Source organism: Hippopotamus amphibius, chromosome 5 (assembly GCF_030028045.1).
Source record: "Hippopotamus amphibius kiboko isolate mHipAmp2 chromosome 5, mHipAmp2.hap2, whole genome shotgun sequence".
Lineage (NCBI taxonomy): Eukaryota > Metazoa > Chordata > Mammalia > Artiodactyla > Hippopotamidae > Hippopotamus > Hippopotamus amphibius.
In genome coordinates, this window is record NC_080190.1 from 39,568,009 (window position 1) to 39,594,329 (window position 26,321).

General features: G+C 38.1%; 2 protein-coding genes and 1 long non-coding RNA gene across 7 annotated transcripts in view; 2 read left to right on the plus strand and 1 right to left on the minus strand.

Moving 5' to 3' along the window:
* LIPJ (lipase family member J) overlaps window positions 1-343 on the minus strand; it is a 36,805-nt gene extending 36,462 nt beyond the window's left edge. Inside the window, exon 1 of the mRNA XM_057736666.1 lies at window positions 197-343. The gene's annotated coding sequence lies outside the window, so the exon portion shown is untranslated. The remainder of the gene's footprint in view (window positions 1-196) is intronic.
* Window positions 344-552: 209 nt separating this feature from the next.
* Window positions 553-26,321, plus strand: part of RNLS (renalase, FAD dependent amine oxidase) — a 294,773-nt gene continuing 269,004 nt past the window's right edge. For all 5 annotated transcript variants that reach the window (XR_009053958.1, XM_057736665.1, XM_057736663.1 and 2 more), the window contains exons 1-4: window positions 553-683; window positions 1,574-1,679; window positions 2,290-2,432; window positions 9,977-10,135. Coding sequence is in view for 4 of the 5 variants with exons in the window: in XM_057736665.1 (XP_057592648.1) it covers window positions 566-683; window positions 1,574-1,679; window positions 2,290-2,432; window positions 9,977-10,135 (526 nt within the window). In the remaining variant the exon portion in view is untranslated. The remainder of the gene's footprint in view (window positions 684-1,573; window positions 1,680-2,289; window positions 2,433-9,976; window positions 10,136-26,321) is intronic.
* Window positions 16,557-22,699, plus strand: LOC130854059 (uncharacterized). Its single transcript, XR_009053959.1, has 4 exons — window positions 16,557-17,009; window positions 21,154-21,266; window positions 22,029-22,140; window positions 22,221-22,699. It is a non-coding gene; the product is annotated as an uncharacterized LOC130854059 (long non-coding RNA).

The following is a 26,321-nucleotide window of genomic DNA, read 5'->3' on the forward strand; positions in this document are numbered from 1 at the left end:
AAAGGTTACATTGCTTACCCAAAGGCCGAGGGCTAGTTTAAGCAAAATCTCTCAAAACTCTTTTTCTATTAAGTGATTTGTGGCTATTAAGGCCCTTGAGGAATGCTGGCTCTGGCATCGCTAGTGTGTTTCTTTCAGACTTAAGAATATTAAGATAGCAAATGTTCCAACAAGGCATAGTTACCCTAGCAGTTACCTTGGGCTGGGTCTCCACTGTAGTCAACACCGCCCCTGTGGCGAGGCGCGGTCTCACACTCTAACCTGTGTGATGTACAGGTTTGGGGGGGCGAGGAAGGGGCTGGAATTCACAGCTTATCGGATGGCGCCAGCCTGTCTTGGAAGAACGCTAGTGGCCCTCAAACCAAGAGGAAAGCCGAGGTTTGCTGGTTTTCAGCGCGGATCATCCTCTCAGCCCCGGTCGCCTCCTCTCCGCCGCCTGCAGGCCGGCCGGGGAACTGCTCAGGGGCCGGGTGGGGCCCGGAGCGCGGAGCCGAAAGCTCTCGCCAGCTGGGCTTTGGCGGTCTCAGAGTGCAGGCCGGCCACCTCGCCGCGGAGACGGCGGGCCATGGCGCGGGTGCTGATCGTGGGCGCCGGGCTGACAGGCAGCCTGTGCGCAGCGCTGCTGAGGAAGGAGGCGTGCCGTCCTTTGCACCTCGTTGTGTGGGACAAGGCTGGGGACTCAGGTGGGTCGTCTCCCGACCGAAACTGGGGAGGGAGGCGGGAAGAAGCCGGCCGGGACCCCGGCTTCTGAGGTGCGGTGGGCCCTCCCGGAGTTAAGTCTGTGAAGAAAATCCGGCAGCTCGGCGGGCGCCTGATCACGTGATCGGAGACTTCCGGCGGCCCGGAGGGCCTGAGAGCGGGGCGCGGGTGCGGGCGGCGACCCCGGCAGGGCTCGGGGGCGAGGCCGGAGTAAGGAGAGCAGTTCAGCCGCGAGGGCTGAGCGGCCTGGGAGGAATCCTGACTGGAGTTTGCAAAGCCTGGGCCTGCCGCTGTCGCTAAGAAATGGATGTTTTTCGTGGCTGCTCTGTGCCTTGGCAGCTTTCTCTGGGCTATGAGAATCCTCAGGTGCCCCAGTGGGCACCAGGGCTTTACGAAGATCTTGTTGACAGAATCCTGTGGGTCTCCTGACGCCTGACTACAAGAGGAAAAGCATTCGTTGACTCAGTTCATTCTGACAATTCATTCATTCCTTTTTCTCTTGTCCGTTCATTCCTTTTAGTCACATCAGTACATAGATGCAGCAGGCACCGTGCTGAAGGCTGCTGCATTATTCATGCGTTCTTGTTAACAACTATCTCACGCTCAGTCACTGAACTGTCTCTGTTAATTACGTCCTGACAAATGTTAGATGACAAAACCTTCACTTTAAAAAAACGTTTTCTAGATCTGGAGTCTGAAGAAAACAGAATATTTACAAATATATTAATTATTATGAAAGTAAAAATAAAAAAAATTAAAAAAATCTTCTAATACAGCTCTAAGTAATCCGTTTGTGGTAACCTGGGGTGAACAGCGTTAACTGCGAAAGGTTCATTCTAATGCACTAAGACATTTTCCTGGCGACTAATTCAAGGGGGAAGAATGACTACAGCCAGCAGTCCTCATAATCCACAGAGCACAGTGGACTTGGGTGCCCAGTACATCACCTGCACTCCTCATTATGCCACAAAACACCAAAGGTGAGTTAGTTGAGAGGGATGGAATCAGTCTTACTGGTTGTAAGATGTAAAAAGATACAAATCATCCATTTTTAACAGGCTTATTAACAGGCTTATTAAGATTTGACTCTTGTAATATAGTGAAATTATGTTATCATCATTGATCATATTAGCAGTAAAAGCTTAACCTGAATAAAGTGGGAAAACTAATACGTGCCTCATACAGTTGTGAAGATCCGATGAGATGTTACATGGAACATAGTTAGGGCTCAATAAATAGGAGTTACTATGTTGGTGTTGAGGAAGAAGACAGATAGCTGTGATGGAAGTCAGTCTTAACCAGATTTAAAATTGGTGTACTGAATACCTTTCTGTGTATTTTCACTGACTTCAGTTTTGAAATATATGAGAAAATAGACCTTTAAGATCAGCAAAAGACTATGGATTCTGAAAGCATTTCCGTTCTTCACCTGAATTTTGTTTTATAAACACAAAACATATGTTGAGTTGTCCATAGGAAGATTTCTAGTTATTATTTAGGATTGTAATCTCTAAGAATTTTTGTAAGAGAATGTAGAATTTAGAGTTGAGTATAGCATGTAGTTATGTTTTACATATTGATTTATTTCAGTTTTTATGATGAACTGTTAGCCCATGGCATTTTGAAGCCTCTGACCTCTCCTATTGAAGGAATGGTGATAAAAGAAGGAGATTGTAACTTTGTGGCACCTCAAGGAGTTTCTTCAGTTATTAACCATTACTTGAAAGAATCAGGTGAGAATAAAATTTTTTCTGCCTTCTTTTAAAGTTAGCATTTTAAAATAAAAGTTATACTAATACTATAAAGAAAGTTATAAAATAAATATTCTCTTGCTCACCACTCAGTAGCTAGTGTTCTTCTCCTGAAGTAATCAGTTTCCAATATATGCTTCCAGAAAAATGTTTATGCATCTATCTATTGTTCTAGGTGGCAGTCTCTATTTATCTATTCATATATGTTTGTATGTATTCTTTTTTAAAATATATATGAGATTATTTTACATAAGCCATTCCATACTTTGTTTCATCTATGTTTATAATAAATCAATCTCTATATCTATTTACGTCTGTATATATCCTATTGGTTCTATTTCTCTGGAGAATCCAGACTAATACATAGTCATAGACTGAATCGTATCTTGGGTCTGTTTTCATATTAGCAAATTCAGTGTGCTTCATTCTTTTCAGTGCCTGTTTAGTATTACATGGTATGTGTGTACTATTATTTATTTAACTGTTAACTCTCTGGTAAGTATGTAGATTGTTTGGGGGGTGAGGGATTGTTTAGGTTTATGCTAATACTGATATTGCTGCAGTGTCTAACCCTGACATATTTTTGAAAGCATATCTGTAGGATAAGTTTGTAACAGTACAGTAGGTGTGTCAGTGGTATGTGCATTTTTTATTTAACTAGATTGTGCCATCTGTTCCTCTTAAAGAATATGTCATCAATAGTGAATGAGGAATATGGGGATATGTGTATAAAAACAGATGATTGAACTTGGTGTACCCCCCAAAAATAATAAATAAATAAATAAAATTTAAAAAAAAATAGTGAATGAGAACATCTCTTTCTACACATCTTGATATTATGGAAATTTAAAATTTTTCCCATGTGATAGGTTAAAATGGTATCTCCTTGTGTTTTGATTTGCATTTACTTAATTATGAGTGAGTTTATGAGTCTTTGTTTTGCAAACCAAGTCTGTGCTTTTTTTCTTCTGTGCATGTCTTATTTATAACCTTTGCCCATTTTCTATGAGGATTTTCATTTGTTCTTTATATATATTATAAATGTTTTAAAATGAACTTTTTTGAAAAAGATAATAAATAATCTTGGATGATAAACGATTTATTTTTAAAAATAGAAAGACTTCTTGATGAATCATAATTAAGTACCTAATTGAAGATCACTGAGGAAAGGTATAAGCTGAGAATTTGTTTTGTTTCATAAGCTATTTCTAGAATAGTTACAGTTTCGATCTCCATCAAATTTTACTTATTGGAAACCCTGAGAATCCCTGATACTGGGCATGGGAGGGGCCAGTGAGATTGAATATATAACGTGAAGACATGGTAAATACCATTCTGGGTGAGGCAATTTATCCATGTAAGATTTAGTGTATGATGGTGTATTCATCAGGATTTTCCAGAAAAACAGAACCAAGAGAATACATACATACATATATATATATATATATATATATATATATATATATATTAGCGTATATGATTTTGGAGGCTGGCAAGTCTGAAGATCTGCTGGGTGAGCTGACAAGCTGGAGACCCAGGAGAGCTGATGGTTTAGTTTCAGTCCAAAAGCCTGAGACCCTGGAGAGCTAAAGGTATAGTTCCAGTCCAAAGGCTGACAAGCTTTAGACCCAGAAAGAGGGTCTCAAGGACATAAAACAATGTTCCAGTTCAAAGGTTATTAGACAGGAAGACTTCTTTACTCAAGGGAGGGTCACCGTTTCTGTTTCATTCTGGCCTTTAACTGATTTGATTATACTCACCTACATTAGGGAGGGCAACCTGCTTTACTCAGTCTACCAATTTAAATATTAATCTCTTCCAAAAACACCCTCACAGACATACCCATAATAATGTTTGCCAAATATATGGGAACCCCGTGACTCAGTCAAGTTGACAAGTAAAATTTACCATCACAGATGGTGACACGATTTGGACATTTTGCAGAATGTCACCATCAGCTTCATATATTGCCACCATATAACAAAAAAAATCTCATTTCCATCATGATTTTTACTGAACCAAAATTAGATGTGCATACTTACTAAAATCTTCAAGTACTTAGTAATTGTATTATATATCTAGCCATCCACGCATGCATACATCCATTCATTCAATAAACATTTACTGAGTGCTTACTCAGTAAATGTTTATACTATACTGTTTATACTATACTTGTATCATAGTAAAACAAGAACCAAAGTCCCTGCCCATATAGCTGAGGGACAGTCCTTGAATACATTGCACCTGCATCCTTTTTGTGTCAGGTATTTGGGGGAATATATGTTTTATTTTCCAATTTTACTTTGGAAACTCTTGGGAGAAGAGATCATATTTAATTATTTGTAGCTCACAGAATCTAATAGTACCTTGCACATAGTAGGTAGGTATAGTGAGATGGATTTAGATTTCTACTATGTATAAATATACATATATTTATTCATTCTAATTTAACCAATTCTTAGTAAAAACCTATTTATACTTTCAATTTGTACATTCTCTTGAGAGCATGAGTACTTTAGGTTTTCTTATCACTATGTAAAAGATTTACTTCAAAAGTAACTTTTAAAAAAGAATTACATACTACTGGTAGAAAATTTGGAAAATATAGAAAAGTAGCAGGGGAAAGTGTCATTATAATACATAAATCAACAGTAAGTCCATTTTGTGACATACTTTCTGCTTTTTTTTAATGAATTTTTATATAATTGAGTTCAAAGTCTACATAATTCGAGTGTATATAAACTTTTTCTTAGTTTATTTTAATATTATCTTTGTAATGCTTCAAGAGGTCTTTCCTCCCTCTACCCAGATCCATTATTAGAGGTTTCGTAGACCCTATCTATACCATTTTAAATTTTATAATTATATCCCTTTAAGCATTCTTTAAACTTCTTTAGAGCTTTCTATCCTATAAATGATTTCTATCTTATTTTCCTGTTTGCACAATATAAGTTGAGAGAGTCCCTGGAATCAGAATGATCTGGATTCAAACCCACATTCTACAACCCTTTCCCAGCTCTGTAATTTTAGGAAAGTTTTAGAATCTATACCTTGGTTCTTTCATTGGAAAAATGAGAGCAATAACAGTACCTACTACAAAGTTTTGTGAGGAATAAAGGATATAATGCACTCGTCAATTAAAGCAAATAATAGGCCATGTACATAGAACTCTCTTGATAAATGTTTGTTTTAAAAAATAGTCCAGTTGAGTGAAGCTGACCTTTGCATGTGCTGAGTGCATAAGAACCCAAATTGCCAAGTCATTCCAAAAAAATACTCTACGTTTTGGAATCAGTTGAGTTCACAACCCCACAATTTGATGGTCCAGCCAGTTTTATTTAGTTTGGGACCAGACTTAGAGGGAAATTATCTACGTGGGGTATGTCTAATCAGGTATGCTTTTGAATAGGTTCAGGGCTTCCCTGGTGGCGCAGTAGATAAGAATCTGCCTGCCAATGCAGGGTACACAGGTTCGAGCCCTGGTCTGGGAAGATCCCACATGCTGTGGAGCAACTAAGCCCATGTGCCACAACTACTGAGCCTGTGCTCTAGAGCCTGCGAACCACAGCTATTGAGCCCATGTGCCACAACTATGGAAGTCTGCACACCTAGAACCCATGCTCTGCAATAAGAGAAGCCCATGCACCACAATGAAGAATAACCCCTGCTCCCAGCAACTAGAGAGAGCCCGTGCACAGCAACGAAGACCCAACACAGCCAATAAATTAAAAAAAAAAGGAATAGATTCAAATCTTTAAAGCCAATATTTAAATAGACCCGTTTCCCATATTAAGCAATAAAGAGCAGGAGGAAATAGGCACATGCCTCTTGACCTATGTCCTATTCTCATTTATTGTCTCATGTATTTGTATTAAGCTTATTACAGAGAAAACTGTTTATTGACATCAGTTTTGCCTGCTGCCTGTCTTCCCAATTAATACAGTCTTTTTGAGTGAGTAAAATGTGATTTTTCTGTTTATTTATTTATTTGGTTGTCATTGTTGTGGGGATGGGAGAAATTCAAAGGAACAAAAGCTATTCTATCATTTGTTAAGTGCTATTTATCTGCTACTGTGTTAAGCAGTTAATAACATACATCATTTCTAATTCTCGTACAGCCATTCAAGGCGGTTATCATTATCCCCATCTACTAATGAGAAAAATTTAGACTTGGGGAGGTTAAGTACTTTGTTTATGGTGACTGAACTGGTAAGTAAGAGACCAGCACTCTCTTTAAGCTGAGCCTTTTGTCTTTTCCTTTTAACAATCCTGTGGAGGACAGTGAGAGGGTTTCATACCTCTGATTTAACATCTCTTCCTTCCCAGCTTTTCCCATACAGTGTGAGAGATTGTTCCCATCCCCCCCTGGTTCTGCATATCAGTGGACATATGGCTCAAGAGAACAAACTCATAGTGCCCATCCCCTAGTCCCCCTCTTTCACTGGTTAGTCCCTGCCTCAGGGGGAAGGGGCTCCTGAGGAGTAATGCCATTTTGTTTCTTTATGCAACTAGGAAGATCAGTCGCCTGATGGTTCCTGCCTATGACATTTGGACAGTGATGAACCAAGTCCTTTTGCTTTTGAATAAAGCCCGTGTTATTAACACATTTATAAGAAGGATGAATTTAGTTTCCAGGACAGGGTGAGCATCTTTTATTTGGTTTGGCCTATCATAGGAAGAACAAGTGCTGCATTTATTTGTTTTTATTTTACCATCTATTTCAAAAGGGACATTGACTAACAACTGAAAGTCAACATGGACAATGTAACTTGTCAAAGTTGATAGGATCGATTTATTAGAAAAGATGGTTCAATTTGCAGATACTGTCAGCTAGGGTGACTTCTTTCTGGTAATATTTAATTTTATCATTTTCTCCCTTTTACTTTTGTGTTTATTTTCTTTCTAAAATTGATGTAAGGGAATTAAGCCTGGGCAGTTCTGTCTCAAAGTTTCTTGTAGGCGGGTGATCGTGGCTCTCATCCCTAACAGTGTCTTTCAGAGAGAAGGTAGAAGATAGCCTGGGAGCTTTGGTTAAGCACTCTGCAGTTGAAGCAGTGCATTTATTTAGACATTGCTTACATCTCTTCAGGTCCATCTCATCAGGGCCAGATCATAAGGGGCCTTGTAAGCAATGTTAAGATTTTATACTTTGTCCTAAATGCAGTGGGAAGCCACTGAAGGATTTTATGCAAGAGAGAGCCATGGTCAAATTTACTAGGCTCAGATAGAGAGATTTTATGTAGTTTTCTAACTGTTTAAAAATGATTTTCCAGAGCCTATAGGTTTGATCATGTGGTCCTTTCAAAAGTTATTAATTACTTTCACAAGGAAATTCCACTTTCCCAGAAACTTTATTCCTAGCAATTGAAAAGGAAAACTTCCTGATTAGTCATAGCAGCTATACCATTGCCCCTAACTCTTGGAAAATGCTGTGTTTTGAGTGGCTTTGCCAGTTGTGGTGTTAGATTTGTGTCTATCTATTTACCTCAGTGGTTCTCACATTTTAATGTGCATGGTAACAAACCTGGGGGCTTGTTAAATGCAGACTGTTGGGCCTGATCCCCAGATTCTGATTCAGTAAGTCTGGGTTTGCATTTGTAACAAGTTCCAAGGTGCTGCTGGTGCTGCTGGTCTGAGGTCCACACTTAGAGGAGCACTGGTACACATCTTGCAGAACACTTCGGGACCTCTGGGATGCATGTCCCAGATGTTTGACTGGATATGGAGAATTTCTAGTTACTGGACTTCAGTTCTCTTAAACACACACACCTACTCACCACCACCAAACAAAACCAATGTAATGCTGTTTTCAAAGGGAATATATGGAAAACACAAATGAATAAAACATAGAAAATCAATTGACTTAGTTGAGATCCTGGTCAGGGCCAGGACTAGCATGAGGCAAGTGAGGCAACTAAGTCAGGGGTGAGACATCCTACATAAATAGAACAGAGGGAAGTAGAGCCGCTCTGGTTGGGGTAAAGGAGACGGTGGGTGTGAGTTGAAAGTTCCAGTTATTTGTACCTTCCCTGAGGAGGGGCCTTAGACAACCACCCGGGCAAGTTGGATCACTATTTATAAGCCCTTGCTCAAATCTTTGAACAGAATGTTACTAATTGCCTCAAAGAGATTGACCCCTGGGCCTTATTCCTTCTAACATATTTGCATTTGATTAAAAAAATTTGTAATTACTAATGTGGTAGAGTTACTCAAGGGAATGTGAAAGATGTAACGGTATATGAGATCTGGAGACCTGACATGGAGGAGCCCCAGAGTATTTTGGGATAGATAATAAATGTCTAAAGCATAGAGATACTTTGAATCAATGTCAGAATGAGTGGTAAAGGGAGTGACGTTTGAGAGACATCATAGATGAGAAGGATCACATTGAGCTGGAGTACTATGGAAAGGAAGCTTCATGGCCAAGGTTGGACTTAAGCTGGATTTTTAGTGGCTAGGAGCACGAGGTGTCCCATGCAGTGATGGACAGGATTGTTCAGTGTCCTTTTTTTTTTTTTCTTATTCCATTTTCATTTATTTCTTTTCTATTCATGAGGCCAAATAAAAGTAGATTTGTTTTAAAATCAAAGTTTTCTGAAAACTGGAATGTGAGGTAAGTACTAGTATACCAAGGAGACTTAATGATACCAATTATACTTAATTATACCAATTATATTTTCCTATCTTTCAGTTTATGGTTCATAATTCATTCTCTTAAACAAATATTGATTAAATACCTAGTATGTGCCAAGTACAATACAACATATACCATATGCTATACATAGAAAAAATAGGCGTGAAATGTGGCTCATGAAACTTACCAATTAAAAGGGAAGAAAATATTAATCATATAACTACTCAGATAATTATTAAAATATCTTTGTGATAAGTGCAAAGAAGGGAAATGTAATGAGAGGATATGCCAGATTGTATTTCTCTTAATTTAGATTCTTCTTAGTAAAGGTAATTGATCCACAGATGACACTTGAATTTCTCTTACAGAGATTTATTTTTCAGGTTTAATAGGGATTATTGATACTTTTAATAGGGAATATTGCTCTTTCTTGGTATTACTAGAGAGAAGAATTCTTAACATCTTTACTAAGATATATATGTGCTCTACAAAGATAATGAACTTTAGGGTCAGATGATGTAGATTTTAATCATGGCATGACGTTTCTAAATGTTTCCTTATCTGTGAAATGAATTGGTTTAATGTGTATCAAGAGTTTGGCATAGTCTTGGCATACCATAGCTGATTAATGAAAGATAGCTATGGTTACTATAATTATTAATTATAGTTTTTTTTTTCCCCAGAGCAGGCATTGATAGGGAGGGCCAAGGGTGTCAGAAGGGAGGGATTCCCATTAAACAAGATAGAAAGAAAGACAGTGAAGCCCGGGGGTTGTAGAAGATGAATTTCACCATTTTATTCATTTGAATGGATCCAATTTGTGACTCTTCTCTTCCCCTTCATTCATATGGAAAATCCTGATCATGCAAATATGATTTTGCTTTGGGAACAGGTGCTGATATCTACTTCAGACAGTGTGTGACCCAGATCAACCTGAGAAATGACAAGTGGGAAGTCTCCAAGGAAACAGGCTCCCCTGAGCAGTTTGATATTGTTGTCCTCACGATGCCAGCTCCTCAGATTCTGCAGCTTCAAGGTGACGTCACCAACTGTGAGTGACAGCCTGCACTGTTTACCTCAGGGAATGGGCTTTCTTCAATAGAGCGTGAATTCAGTTTAGCTCTCTTAGCAAAGAGTATATTACGGATTCTACTGATTTGCATATTTTAAAAACTGATACTATGGCCTGGTTCATGACATTAGTCTAGGTCAAACTGAAATCCAGATTTTTTTTTTTTAAATCCAGATTTTTAAAAAACGAGTTAAAAATGGAATATTTCTCTTTTTGTCCTTGCCTTTTAGAACTATTTTTGATGGAGATGTAGTAGTTTGGCCCCAAAGACGAACAGTCTCTTTGTGGCTGTTCTGAAAGAAAGGTTTTATGATATAAGCATTAATCAAACCTGGTAAACCTTACCTTGGATTGTTCTTGAGTGTGAGTCTCATGCTCTTCCCTGATTGAGATTTGCTGGCTCACCTTTCACCTGGTTTCTCCCACCTCCTTTAAAAACGAACAAACAGCTCTGAGGCTAATTCACACACTATACAACTCATGCATTTGACGTGTATATTTCAATGGTATTTCGTATATCCAATGACATACGCAATCATTCACACAGTCAATTTCGGAATATTTTCATCACCCCATAAAGAAACCCCAAAGCCTAAAACTATCACCTCCATCTCCCTATCTCTCATCCCTAAGCAACTCCAGATCTAAGCAAACAGTAATCTAGTTTGTCTCTGTCAATTTCCCTGTTATCTGGATTCTTAAGAAAAGCTTTTCTGTGACTTTGCTTTGTGTCTACCTATGCCAGGTTTAACTGATTATTCTCCTTTCTTTCATCATGTCTGACTGAGCCTGACACATCAGAGTCATTGATGGAAGATACCTCATCTTGCCCTGAAGTCCATGAGTTATAACAAAGCAGAGTCTGGTGATGGTGGCAGGGCTTCGGGGATGTGACATGCCTGTAGCTTTTGACTTTGTTGCATGACTGAAGGTGACACTGGATTTGATTGAGAAATGGCCTTTTATGCCACTATTAGGAAGAAAACTAGTAATAAATATGCTTTATAGATCTTAGATTTAGAACTGTAATAGGGATTGTTCTCTGAGGAAGAACGTAGCTGCATATTACATCTTGAAAGCAGTTTGAGCATCAGTTCTACCATGCAGTAATAATATATAGCTTCTTTTCTTGTACAGTCAGAGACAGTAATATAGAAAGGACTGGAATATTTATTAGATAACTACAGGCAAAGTAGAAAACTAATTTGAAATATCTCTTTCATAAGTCTACCTCTAGTGTGTTGCCAAAGTCACTTTAAAGTAGGATCATTTATTGCCTCAGATTCTGTGATAATTGGATTGATTTTCAGACTGTTAAATAACATACTGTAGCTTAACTAAAACACAGTTATTGGTTAGTGTATTCAGTTGTATTGTAAATTACATATTCAGATTTTTAAAAGCTACATAATTTTGTTTGTGAAGAGAGACCCTTCAGTGTTGCATTTTGAAAATATTTCTCAATATCTGTATTAAATGACATACAAAATATAACACCATGGCATAGACTGAGTCCTAAGATGTTTAAGGGCCTGCTAATTAATAGTTTTATTTAGATCATCTGTATCATTTTTTGAGTAGCTGAACTTGTATTGGGCTGAGACGGATAACAATTTGTACTTCCGTCTTTCCTGGGGTTTGGGGAGGCAAATTTTGCTTTATGATTTTTTTGATACCATATTATTTGATTCATAATACATCTTCATTAAAATTATACCCTTTAAGTTCTTTCTTTAGGGTCATTTTCATTTTATTTTGCTTTCATATCAACCTTGACTGGTAAATAAGATGCTTGTTCTTTTATTTTCATTTGTCTGGTACATCTTTTTTACTTTTAGCCTTTCAGAGATACTGTATTTTAGAAGTACCTCTTTTGTATTTATCTTTGAGTCCAGTTATTTCATAAAGATATATCTTATTGTTAATAGTTTTTTGTCAGTTTTTTATGGATTGTGTTGTACATTTTTTATTTGAAGATTCAGCTTTTCCCTTATTTTCAGCTAAGTTTCCTTCTAAACTTAACATGATGATTTATATTTGTTCCTTTTATTATGATCTCAGAGTATCTTAAAAAAAATACAAAGTATCTCCCTTCCATATCTGCCATTTATCTCAACTCACTTTCAGTTTTGGTCTTGGCATTATTTTTTATTTTCTATTTCTAGCCTTCCTCTATGTCAGCGGTCCCCAACCTTTTTGGCATTTGGGTCCGGTTTCATGCAGGACAGTTTTTCTGCAGCCAGGGGGTTGGAGGGGTGGGTGGGTGGGGGTGGGTAATGGTTCAGGCAGTAGGTAAGTGCGAGGATGGGAGAGATGGGGAGTGGCAGATGAAGCTCTGATGACTCACCCGCCGCTCACCTCCTGCTCTGCAGCCCAACACCAGTCTGCCACCCAGGGGTTGGAGACCCCTGCTCTACGTCATCCATGTAGTTTACAGATGTGTTCCATTTGCTCCCTTCCTTGAGATATTGTTTCAAAGAGGTCATGTATTCCTTCGCTGTTTTGAGGTCATTGCCTGAGTGTTTGTTGAACTAATCTGCTTCCTGGAAAAAAAATTTCTGATATGCATTTTTCATCTGCTCATTTGTTAGGTTCTGTTATGTTCTGTGTGTCTTCCTCCATTTCTCTGCATAGGTGGAGTCATTATTCACCTTTAAATGGGGCCATTTCTGTGAATTTGTGAAGGGAAGTGTTGTCATGGAAGGCCAGACATTTCCATTAAAGTAGGTTGCATAAATTTTGTAAATATTTAGCTGTGAACTATTAAATGCTAGTGATCATTAATATGTTTATGTTTATTAACATGGAAAGATTTCAAAATATTTTTAATTTAAAAAGGATAAAAGGATGCATCACTTTTTCTTTTCCATCTACACAGAATAGTTTAATAACATTGTCATTGCTTGAAGATGATTTTCATTTTCTTTGTTACAATTTTTTTGAACAGTTGTAATTTTAAAAATAAGGCTAGCTTACTCTTATTATAAAAATGATAATGTTGACACCATTTTAAAAAGTATATCATGCTGAAAATGAAATAGATCTTTTTTCCTTTTCTTTTTTAGTGGTGGTATATGTAGGCTCTTTATGATGAAAAAGTTTAAGAATGATTGATTTAGTACTTTTGACTGAGGGTAAGGATCTTTGGGGTGTTTTACTGGCTCAGTTCAGAATTAGACCTCATGCAAATAATTCTGTGTTTGCTTCATTGTTGTAAAATAACCCACCCTAGCAGTAAAGGTTTATTTTATTTTATTTTTTTAAGAACTTTTATTGAGATACAGTTAACAGACAATAAATAGCATATATTTAGAGTGTACAATTTGGCATCCCAATCTCCCAGTTCATTACCCCACAACCCTCCCCGGTTTCCCCACGTGGTGTCAATGTGTTTGTTCTCTACACCTGTGTCTCTCTTTCTGCCTTGCATTTCCTCTTCATAGTTGTTAGCATTTGCCTTATGTATTGAGGTGTTCCTATATTGGGTGCATATATATTTATAATTGTTCTCTCCTCTTCTTGGATTGATCCCTTGATCTTTATGTAGTGTCCTTTCTTGTCTCTTGTAACATTTTTTTATCTTAAAGTCTATTTTATCTGATATGAGTATTGCTACTTCAGCTTTCTTTTGATTTTCATTTGCATGGAATATCTTTTTCCATCCCCTCACTTTCCGTCTGTATGTGTCCCTAGGTCTGAAGTGGGTCTCTTGTAGACAACATATATATGGGTCTCATTTTTGTATCCATTCAGCCAGTCTGTGTCTTTTGGTTGGTGCATTTAGTCCATTTACATTCAAGGTAATTATTGATATGTATGTTCCTATTACCATTTTCTTAATTGTTTTGTTGTTGTTTTTGTAGGTCGTTTTCTTCTCTTATGTTTCCTGCTTAGAGAAATTCCTTTAGCATTTGTTGTAGGGCTGGTTTGGTGGTGCTGAATTCTCTTAGCTGTTGCTTGTCTGGAAAGCTTTTGATTTCTCCGTCAAATCTGAATGAGATCCTTGCTGGGTAGAGTATTCTTGGTTGTAGGTTCTTCCCTTTCATCACTTGAAATGTATCATGCCACTCCCTTCTGGCTTGCAGAGTTTCTGCTGAGAAATCAGCTGTTACCCTTATGGGAGTTCCCTTGTATGTTATTTGTCGTTTTTCTCTTGTTGCTTTTAATAACATTTCTCTGTCTTTAATTTTTGTCAACTTGATTACTCTATGTCTTGGCGGGTTTCTCCTTGGATTTATCCTGCCTGGGACTTTCTGTGCTTCCTGGACTTGGATGGCTATTTCCTTTCCTATGTTAGGGAAGTTTTCAACTGTAATCTTTTCCAGTATTTTCTCAGGTCCTTTCTCTCTCTCTCCTCCTTCTGGGACCCCTATAATGAGAATGTTGGTGTGTTTAACATTGTCCCAGAGGTCTCTTAGGCTGTCTTCAGTTCTTTTCATTCTTTTTTCTTCATTCTTTTCTGCATCAGTGAGTATCACCATTCTGTCTTCCAGGCTGTAAAGGTTTAAAACAGAATGTCCTAACGTGACCCTGGAATACCTGTGGGTCTAAAACAAAGGTACTAATAACATATGATTTCTCTTTATGTTATAAATCTCAATGAGGGGCTTCCTAGGTGGCGCAGTGGTTAAGAATCCGCCTGCCAATGCAGAGGTCACGGGTTCGATCCCAGCTCCAGGAAGATCCCACATGCCACAGAGCAACTAAGCCCGTGTGCCACAAAAAAAAAAAAAAAAAAAAAAAAAAAAAATCTCAATGAGGACCTCAGTATGAGGAATTAGTGTCATCTCTGTTTCTCGAAAACCTTAAATACACTCTTGCTTGCTTATTAGACTTATTCTGTTTCTATGAGAGACCTCCATTTACAGATTTGTCTATCGCCATCTAGTGGAAATGGTATATATTGCAGTTCCCCACGAATTTTTTAGCTCTAGAGAACTATGGAGATGACTGAAATATAGGCTACGTATAAAACAATCTGTAATATAATTCACAAAACTCCATTCACACAAGGAAACAAATTTAGGCCCATGATAATTAACTAACTTACCCAAAAGTTCCTAGCTAATTAGTGACAGAACTAGGGCTGTGCTGTTGGTCTCATGATCGTACAAACTATGAGCAGCCCTGTGTCTTTGGCTTCCTTTGTGCTTGTCTTCTCATTCTCTCTGTCTCTCTTTCTAAATCATGTCTACCCTTGGAATCAATATAGTACCACCTCTTATAGGAAAGACTTCCCTTTTGATTACAGCGTGTTTGGATTTTCCCTTATCTATCCTCCCTTTCCCTATTTTCCTTTTTACAGAAAAAACAGAACTTGTTTTTTTGGCAGTTACATATTACACTTATTACTTTCTCCCAGTTGGGAGAACGGGGAAGCTTTATGAATCACATAGTGAACCTCTTGTGATTCATGATTTGTCATCTGGTTTTTTAACTGTGTTACTCTCTATATACTCATATTATAAATATTAGCTCACTTAATCCTCACAACAATCCTAATTACTATTATTTCCATTCTTGGTGGTGATGCTAAGATGTGAGCCTTAGTAGTCTGACTCCAGAGCCCATATACATAACCACTGTTATACATGGTATCTTAGACTATCCTGTTACTGACTTCTGTGTACTTATGAGTTCCTACAGTGTCCTGCTCATTCTTGATCACCGTTTTCCAGACTTGCCTAATGAAGATTGTGAGTTAGAAAAAACTTAAGGAGCACCTTTGAGAAGATTTTGATTCCTAGAGTTTAGGTCAGGCCCAGCAATCCATATCTTTAATAAGCACCTTATGGGAATTTTTTCCTCTCAGTTAGGCCCGTTTGGGACATTCTGCCCTATCATAATACTTAATAGATTTTATTGTGGTCCTTATTTTTCAGTAAGTGTCTTCCCTACTAATCCATAAAATCCAGGAGGAAAGGGCTCCTATAGGCCACCCCGTCCCCACCCAGCATCAAGTACCATGTTGCATGCAGCCCACACACCATTTTTGTTCAATCAATATCTGCCAAATGAGTGAGCACCTGTTTTATTTCCCAACTTGATTATAAGCTCCTAGGAGTCAGCTAATCTTAGAATCTACTGGTCCTGGCTTGGTTCCTGGTTCTAGGTCTCTGCTACTGGGATAAAAGCGTGAACCTTGGATGGATGGTAGAATTTTTAGGACTAGGAGAAACCTTGAGGCTCATTGCTTCTTCCACCCTGATGAGGAATTTAAGACATCATCTGCCCTGTACAAGTTCATATAATTTATTAGGGGCTGGACAGGAGAAAGTATGGTTAAGAAAAAAGGAGGCACCTTTCAAATACCATTACTGTCTTGAGTTCATGTTTCCTACACACTCAAACAGAGCTCTTCAGCGGCTATAATGGAACATCTGGGCCTGAAATCCACATACCTGACTTTCCTGCCATAGTTCTTTCATTCTCCTGCTAGGGAAGTGGCAGAGGCAGTGGAAGGGATGTTTGATAAACATTGTAAAATAAAACAGGTGGGATGTGCTAAGTAATGATGAGGAATGAGGAGCGTGCAAAGTTTCTTTTCACCAGACCACCTCCTCAGGTTTTCTCCCACATGCTTAGATTAAAGGTATGCATGTTTTTAAAGGTCTCCTAATGAATATGCTTCCTTTATAGTTTTGTATGCTATCTCACATCCTTAAAACCAGAATGCTAATTTTTTTTCTTATGAACAGAAAGGAAAGAAGGAAGGAAGGAAGAGACAGACATAGACACACAAAGAGAAGGAAACACACTGGGTCTGGAGCTGTACTCTCCATGTGAGAACCACTCCTCCTGTCCCCCTGTAGACTCACCTGCATTCCTGCTCTGACCAGATAAATCCATAGAGGTGAGAACCATATGCATTTGAGCAGAAACATGTCAGTATCAGTACAGGGAGAAAATGTGCTAGTCCTGTCCTGCCCTTAGCCCCCAAAATACTGTAAATATTGGACCAAAGGCCTCAAGCCCCCCTAACATTACTTCAGAAAGCAGACAAATAAGAGCGAAAGAGAGGTCCATGCTGAACATGTGTCCACAGATCGGGAGAGTCACCACGAATAGAGATGAGAGAGGCAAGGAGATCATCTAGTTGGCCTCCTTTCTTCAGAAATCCTGGTCTCCTCTGGGTTCATTGAATGAACCACACATTCTTCATCTGCGTTTACTCACAAGGCTCCCATTGCCTGGACCAGTTTGATGCATTCTTTGTGTTCTTTCTCCTTCAGGATTCAGCTTTGGGCCTCTGAGTTCTTTAGAGCTTTCAGGGAGTTCTGTGCATCAGGGAAAGTGTTCAGAACCTCCTCTAGCACTTGGTTATTTATTTATTTATTTATTTATTTATTTATTTATTTATTTATTTTTTATTGGCTACTTTGGGTCTTTGTTGCTGTGTGCTGGCTTTCTCTAGTTGTGGTGAGCGGGGGCTACTCTTTGTTGCAGTGAGCAGGCTTCTGATTGCAGAGGCTTCTCTTGTTGCGGAGCACAGGCTCTAAGTACCTGGGCTTCAGTAGCTGTGATGCATAGGCTCAATAGTTGTGGCTTATGGGCTCTAGAGTGCAGGTTCAGTAGTTGTGGCACTCGGGCTTAGTTGCTCCGCGAGATGTGGGATCTTCCCGGACCAGGGATCAAACCTGTGTCCCCTGCATTGGCAGGCGGATTCTTAACCACTGTGCCACAGCGAAGACCTGTAGTACTTGGTTTTTATGCTACTTATTTGGCATTGGCTACTCTGTGGAGGGAGTAAAGAGGATAGACAGACAGCCAGGATTTGTAACCCAGCTCTGCAACTTGCTGTCTGAGTGATTTGAAGCAAGTCACTTAACCTCTCTGAGCTTCGGTTTCCATGTTTATAAAATGAGGATGAATAGCATTATCTAACCATGTAGGATTATAGTGAAGATTAAATGAGATAATCTGAGTAGAAGACTTAGAATTGTGCCAGGCACACAGTAAGCACATAGCTAGTACTAATACTCCCAGTATCTATATAGTGTTTGTGACTTCTTTACCCTTAAAGGAGAAGGTCTGAGATGTCTATTTAAAGGATTGTATGCTTGGTGTTGGAGATTAAACAAAGGTGACTATTTCATTTTCAGGGTTTTACAAATAGGAAACATTATAGACATATCCCTTATCGTGAAAGAACATGACAATTGCCTTGAAAACTCTACGTCGATTAACTTTTAATTAACGAACATCACTTTTGTAGGAGAAGTAAGTCATTATTGGAGCTTTTGCACAAGTCAACAGCGACATTTTTATGAAAGCCACGTCTTTTATAGGGGGTACAACCTCACTCCTCCCATACCCCTCTTCACCCCCCACCCCCAAATCTGTTCCAGAGTAAGAGAAGATGTTACCTTGTCGTAACATCTGCTCCCACTCGTGACCTCTGTGCACCCTGTTCATAGGGTCACGCATACCCTGGAGAAAGCATCATGATAGGAATATTTCTTAAGTGTCCCTGTATTCCTGACATTTTTCTAAATGCTCACTCAACTAAATTTAGAAGATGCAGTGCCCATTGACCAGGTGTTCTCATGAAGTTGTGTGTGGGCACAAAAGTAACAGGTGAGCTTTACATCTGACAAGTGTAAAAGTTCTGTGTTAGGGGAAACCAGTATGAAAGCATTCTTATAAGATGATGTGGTCTAAGCTCTTGGTTATGAATAAGCAAATGGTAGTGGGGGGGGGGGTGTCTCTGTAAATGATTCGTTATTATCAATCAAATGTGTGCCTACAAAAAGGCAGCCAGAAAAATCCTAGTCAGGATTTTCGATATCAATAATAAAGATATTGGAAACACAGTGGGAAACATTACTTTGCCCTTGTGCAAAGCAATGGTGTATTTATATCCAGAATATCGTATGGTCATCTTGAGTTAGAGTTTACAACAGTAGGGTGCAAAGGATCATCTGTTCCTTTATTTCTCTAAATATGCAAATTATCTTCTTAGAGCATATTTATACCCACCTGATAGGAAACCCACACTCAGTCATCATTAGAAACTGCTTCCCTTCCCTCGGGGATCACACAGGAATCCCAGGCTTTTATAGTGCCAGAAAACAGGGGAGGCATGGGGCCCAAGTCCATAAAGTTGCCATCATTACTGCTCCTCCTCTGCTGTGTGGGGCTGAGCCAACCCTAGTCCTCTGACACGGATTAGACACATTGCGTTGTGTGGACTCAGGGATACCTCTCAAGGGATAACACTGCACTGACACTGAGATCTTTCCACTGCTCTCCAGGCTGAGACACATGCTTCACAGGCATTCTATAGCAAGATCCCAGCTGGGCCGGGCACAAAAGTGAGAGCCAGATCTCTACCCAGACAGGAGTCCCCTAAACTCCTGTTCCTTAAACATTTCATCTCCACTTCATACCCACTCCCACTTTCAGCAACCCATGAGCTTAATCCAATTTAAGACTATAAAAGAAAGATAACTCGCTTCTATGTGTGTGTGCGTGTATGTGTGTGTGTGTGTGTGTGTGGCCATCCCAACCTTTAGAAGCGTACTGAGCGTCTCATTCGTAGATTGGAGGGTGGAGAAAAGAGAGTTGATTTTCCCAAAATGACTAATTTTGGTGAGTTCTTTAATTTCTGGTTGGTATATGATGGCAAAGATGTGATAAACCTACAGGTCTCGAGAACGCAAACTATAATAACCAAAGGATTTTATATATATATATATATATATATATATATGTATATATATATATATATAGTCTAAAAGAAATGAAAAATTATTTACCTAGAAACATAAAACTCCACAGCTGTATACAGTGGAGATTTACAATGGCAATAGAGATGTATGTATACATATACATATATATTTAATTATAAATTAGGAGAACCTGAAATTGTTATTAAAATTCTGGAATACAACCACCAAAGGAAGAGCAGAAACCTTCAAGCCTTAAGATACATAGTTTTAGACTAAGGAAGTGCAATGTTCAGAAGTTTTCAATGCAATAAAGTATTATTTATTTGAGTGTATCTAAAAAAAATGCTTACTTGGCTTACATTTTAAAAATTAAAACATTCTTGGAGAAAAGGGAACTCTCCTGCACTGTTGGTGGGAATGTAAGTTGGTACAGCCACTATGGAACACAGTTTGGAGGTTCCTTAAGAAACTAAAAATAGAACTACCATATGATCCAGTAATCCCACTACTGGGCACATACCCAGAGAAAACCATAATCCCAAAAGAAACATGTACCATAATGTTTATTGCAGCACTATTTACAATAGCCAGGACATGGAAGCAACCTAAATGCCCATCAACAAATGAATGGATACAGAAGATGTGGCATATGTATACAATGGAATATTACTCAGCTATAAAAAGGAATGAGATGGAGCTATATGTAATGAGGTGGATAGACCTAGAGTCTGTCATACAGAGTGAAGTAAGCCAGAAAGAGAAAGACAAATATTGTATGCTAACTCATGTATATGGAATCTAAAAATGATACTGATGAACTCAGTGACAAGACAAGAACAAGAACGCAGACGCAGAGAATGGACTGGAGAACTCGAGGTTTGGGGGGCCGGGGGGTGAAGGGGAAGCTGAGATGAAGTGAGAGAGTAGCATAGACATATATATACTACCAACTGTAAAATAGATAGCCAGTGGGAAGTTGCTGTATAACAAAGGGAGTTCAACTCGAGGATGGATGATGCCTTAGAGGACTGGGACGGAGAGGGTGGGGGGGAGTCGAGGGAGGGAGGGAATACAGAGGAATATGTGTATAAATACAGATGATTGAACTTGGTGTACCTCAAAAATAAATAAATAAAAGAAAAAAAATTAAAACATTCATCTGAAGTGTAATTTAAAAGTTCAGTAAGTTCGCAGACAGTAGGTTTTTAATGAACTGTTAAAGATCCTGGGGGTACATTTTTAACTTTCTAAAGATGTCCTAGTAAATAACCACTTTCTCAGTAGTCACCTGTGTACCATTCCCCCCCTCTCCTTTTCTCACATCAGTGTTCTGTCAAGCAAAACGGAGTTCATCAGACTGTCCCCTCACTCTGTTTTCCTTTCCAACCTCTGGCTTCAGATAGTCTACCACCAATTTGCACCTTAATGCTGTACTTAAGGTACATAAAAATGTTCAGTGTCTTTCTTCTTTTAATATTATGTGATTTTTGAATTTGAATTTTATTTTATACTTAATATACTTTATTGATGAAAACCTGAAAGTAAAAAGAAAATAAAATCTGTTCATAATTCCAGCTCCATAGATCTTACTTATTTCTAGGGTTTTTTAAGGTAGAAAAAAAAATTTATCTTAGGAAAAATTTTTCAATACCAGTGAATGTTCATGTTTGTCATGATTTTACTATATAGTGTTCTATTCTTCAGATTTACCTTTATGTATTAAACCAGTTTGATGAACATTTAGGAGGTTTCCAAGTTTGCAAAGTGTAGCTTTGATAGCGCAAACCTGAAACAAAGATTTTCTCTACTAGACTCCATACAGGATGCAAGTAGTTATTTTAATATAGAGTGAAATAAGGTCCTCTTGGTGACTTCTGTTCTAAGTTTTCTTTGTTAATCTAATGTTTTATTTCTCTTTGTATGTTTTAGAATAAGGTTTCATTAAAAAATCTTGTTGGAATGTTGATTTGAATTACACTGAATTTGTATTAATTTAGGAAGAATTTATGTCTTTATAATAGTGCATCTTCTCATTCAAGAGAATCAAAGTTCTCCACTTATTTAGATATTTTTATGTCCTTCAGAAAAATCTTGTAGCTTTTATCTTAAGAACTTACACATTTCTTACTAGGCTTATTGTGGAATCTTTTATATTTGTGAGATTATGAATAATACACTTTTGTTGTTTTATGTTTACTTAGGTATTTACAGAGAACACCACCTAGTTGAATTTTTAGGTCTAAAATGAAAAATCTGTTTCTTGTGATAGGAGAATTCAACACTTTTACATTCACTGGAATAATAACTGCAAGGGTAAGTCAAAAATTATCCGCACTCTGATTATATTAAAACTTCTGTTGGCCACACTGTCTTATCAGCGCTTTCTGTTCAAGGCTGCTGTCTCCCCAGTCACTGCTGTGCAGGTGTGAACGTGTTACATCAGTTCATTTGTAACTGTGCTGCAAGCAAAAATGGATGCCCCACTTGTGATTTGCACAAAAGAAGAGCAATGCGTAGTGATTCATTTTTTTGTGGTCTGAAGGTGTGCGCGTCTGCACACTTCTGCCCACACTGTTGACACTCTGCAAAAACTTCATTTTGAGGTGTTAAAGCATCCTCACTATAGCCCTGATCTTGCTCCATCGGCCTTTCACCTGTTTGGTCCCCTGAAAGCAGCCCTACAAGGACAAAGATTAACTTCTGATGAAGTGAGGACAGCGGTGCATTCATGGCTCACAGCACAGCCTAAAACATTTTTTCATGAGGGAATATGAAAGCTTGTTGACAGATGGACAAAGTGTCAACAAGTAAGGAGATTATGTCAAAAAATGATGTATTTATCTTTTCTAAAAGCTAATTAAAATAAATTCTATAGCCAGAGTGCAGATAATTTTTCACTTGCCCTCGTATATTGTGTTTTTCCTTTGCATTGATATCTATTACTTATTTTACTTTTTTTTCACTTTTTTCCACTTTCTTATTTGCCAACTCTATCAAGTATTTCTTATTCCTTTCCTCACTTTATTTATAGGGTCTACAGTGCTTTGTCATTCCATTAATGGTTATCTTTTTATCCTTTACAAACACATTTAAATTTAAACATATTTCATCTCCCTTCTATTCCTCTCTGTCTCATTCCACAAATATTTTTTTGAATGTCTACTGTGTTACATTTTGTTCGGTAAGTTAAAAAAATTAAGTGGCCCTACTTTTCCTCTCCCCAAATATTTTTTTATTACTTTAAATGACAAAGCCGATTAGTAATCTTATAACAAATGAAGCAATGCAAAGTTGAATTAACCATTCATTCCCTGTGCTGTCTTCCTTTCCCATTCCCTGGAAGTAACTAATGTTAATGGTTTAGTGAGTGTCCTTCCACACCTTGCCCCAGGCATATGGGCACCTTCTAAATGTATTGTTTTGAAATTTACATATTAAATTAACATGCCTTCAGATAATTACATCTGATTTATTTCTATTTAACAACTGCATGATTTTCTATATTTGGGAGTACCAGAATTTAGTTTTTCATCTCTTATTGATTATTGGCAGCATTCATATGGTTTCCAGTTTTTTCCTATTAATTCCTGTTTATTGCTAAATTGGGTAATAAAGTACCAGCATTGGAATTTTGGGGTTAAAAGCTCTGTATGTTTTAATACATACTGCCATATTTCTTTCCAAAAATTTTGTGATGATTATCATTCTTAATGTTTGAGAATGCCTGTTTTTCTATATACTCATTTGCACTGGATATTTTTAATTTTTTATTAATCTTTAAAATTTCTGCCAAATTGATAAATGAAAACAGGTACATCATTCTTGCTTTAATTTGCATTTACCTTGACTGAAAGAGAGATGGAGCCTCATTTCATAAGTTTATTGGACACAAGATTTCCTCCTTTGTATATGTCCTGGTCATCTACTACACTTTCTTTTCTAGTGGGCTATTTGTCTTTTAGGAGCAATTCATATATAAGAGATATTAAAGTTTTTCACATGGTATTACAAATATTTACCGGACTACCATTTATTTGTAGTTTTCTCTTGTTTATGTCATTTGCCATAATAATTTGTTAAGATTTTTAGGTAGTCAAGCTTGTCTATCTTTTCTTTCATAGAGCTGGATTTCCTGATTTGCTAAGAACTATTTCTCTCACTCTAAAGTCATATAAATATTATAAATTATATTTTAATAATTTTAATTCTTATGCTTTACATTTAAATGTTTATCTATTAATATGTTTTATAAGGTAGGAGATATGGATCTAGCTTTGTGGGCATTTTTCCCCCATAGTGGTACCAATTTTATCAGCACCATTTCCTTAAAAGAGTTTCTTTTTCCCACTAAATTGAAATTCCACATTTGCTATATAAGTTCCATATGTACTTGCATCTGTTTCTGGATATCTATTCTGTTCCATTTATTTATTCCTTTGCCAATACCATCACTATTTTCTTTATAATCACTTTGTGGTTGTAACTCATTTTTAAGGAGTCTGAATTATATGGGTGTAAACATAAGGAAGTTTTATTTTTTCCTGGAATTGCCCTCACACTTTCCTATTTGAACTCTGTGTCTTTCTAGAGAGTAAGTGCCTTAGTAACATCTTGGTCACTTGCTCCAACTTTCTAGTTACTTTTGGCTGTTGGAATAGTCTCATTTTGGTTTTTAAGACTCAGCTATGTTTATTTTTTAACTTCAGTCTCAATTCAGAGCTCATTCTCCCCATCTCTTAATGCTAGGTAGGCCTGTATGTGGTACCAGGGGCTTGTGGCAGAGTGAATTGTGGGGTCTGTTTTATACACACACCCCTTCAGTCTCTCTTTGAATATCAACCCACCCCTCCCTTCAAACTCTCTATTTCTCCAGGAGACATTGACTGCTCCTATGACCGGCAGTTTGTTGGTAGTAAGAAGGTAGCCTTGGCTTCCCTGCACTTCATTCCTGTTGTCTGATGCTTGGTGTTGATTCCATGTAGATAGTGTGTGGTGTGTTTTCTTGGCCCAGTGGGCAGATTTCAGCTTCACACTGAACCTTTCTGGGGCTGTTAACAATCCCTCCTCAAGCCTAGAGGCAGCAAAGTCTCTCCCAGGCTGCAGCACCAGCAGAGCTTTGCCCCAGCCCCTACAGCTTCTACAGTTTAGTAAGTACCTAGTTAGAAAACAAGGTCTTTGTCACCCCTTCTTGGAGCTCCCTCCTCAGGGTTTGTTTCTAAATTTATTTTCTGGGGGCCTCCTAGGGAGGAGAATCACCTCCTCCTGGCTCACAGGATTTGGGGGAAAAGCTTCCCTCCAGGAATATGACATCCTCCATAAAGCTGAGCTTTCGTATCCCCTTGAGTCTTCTTTCTGTATTGACTAGGTAGTGGGGCTCAGAGCAGTAAGGCCAGTTCTTACTGGTAATTTCACAGAGCTCTCTGAGAGCAGTTGGCCAGGTCCTTCTCCAGTGGCTTTTTTATTGCTTTTCTGTCCCTAACTTTACAGAGAGCCAGGATAAAGGGACAAAAATACTCTTGAAGTTTTAATGTCTGGAAGGCAAGAATTTCCTTAGTGTGTTTTTATTAATATATTCCAATTTAATAATAACGAGCCCCATCAAAAAAGTTTACTTGTTGACCTCCCTCTGCCCCACTTTAGCCCTCTAACAGAGGGAGGGCTTTCGAATTCAGTTCAAAACTGCTTTCAAATTCAGTTCCAAACTGCTTCCACAATAACGTCTTCCCGACCACCAAGACCAGGCTATTTCTTTCATTGCATGTTAGCCTAGTTTCCTGTGCCTTATATTTTAACACTGTCACAATTGTAATTAATTAATGACTTAACCCAATGTGCAATGTGTGTCTTTCCTGGTAGAATTTAAGACTATAAAGTATGTGAAGATGAGAACTGGCTCTGATTTGCCTGCTCCCTGTGAGTGCCTCACACATGTAGGCCTCAGTCTCTGTTTACTGAGTGGACGAGTGACACAGTCTGAAATACATCATGAAGGATAGGCAGAGGGAGAAGAAGAGAAGGCTTTGGAGAGAAAACAGGTCTTATCAAGAAGTTGGAAGTAGGACCACATGTTTTATATATTGGGGCCCTGAAATAGACTGGCTTAGTGGGAGTAAAGGCTTTGCAGTGGGGGATTTTGTGGAGATAAAGCTGGAAATGTGGATTTGGGGCAGATTGCAGTGAACATCTGTTGAGCAAGCAACAGAGGTCCTAGTTCATCAAAACATATGGAATCTACCTTTAAAACCTGACTAGGTACATTGAGATGGGAAACAACTTTACCTAATTGGATTGACAGGAAAAAACATTTGAGGACTTGGGGAACATTGTTCAAAAAGTTCCTAATCTTAACATATACACTCTCCTTAAACAGACACTTAGAACTTCGGTAATCTACACTACAAAAATGCATAATCTCAGAACTTATTATGTACCATAGAATATAATAATAAAATATTACTGGTAATGAACACCTTCAACCTCCTTCTTAGAACTTC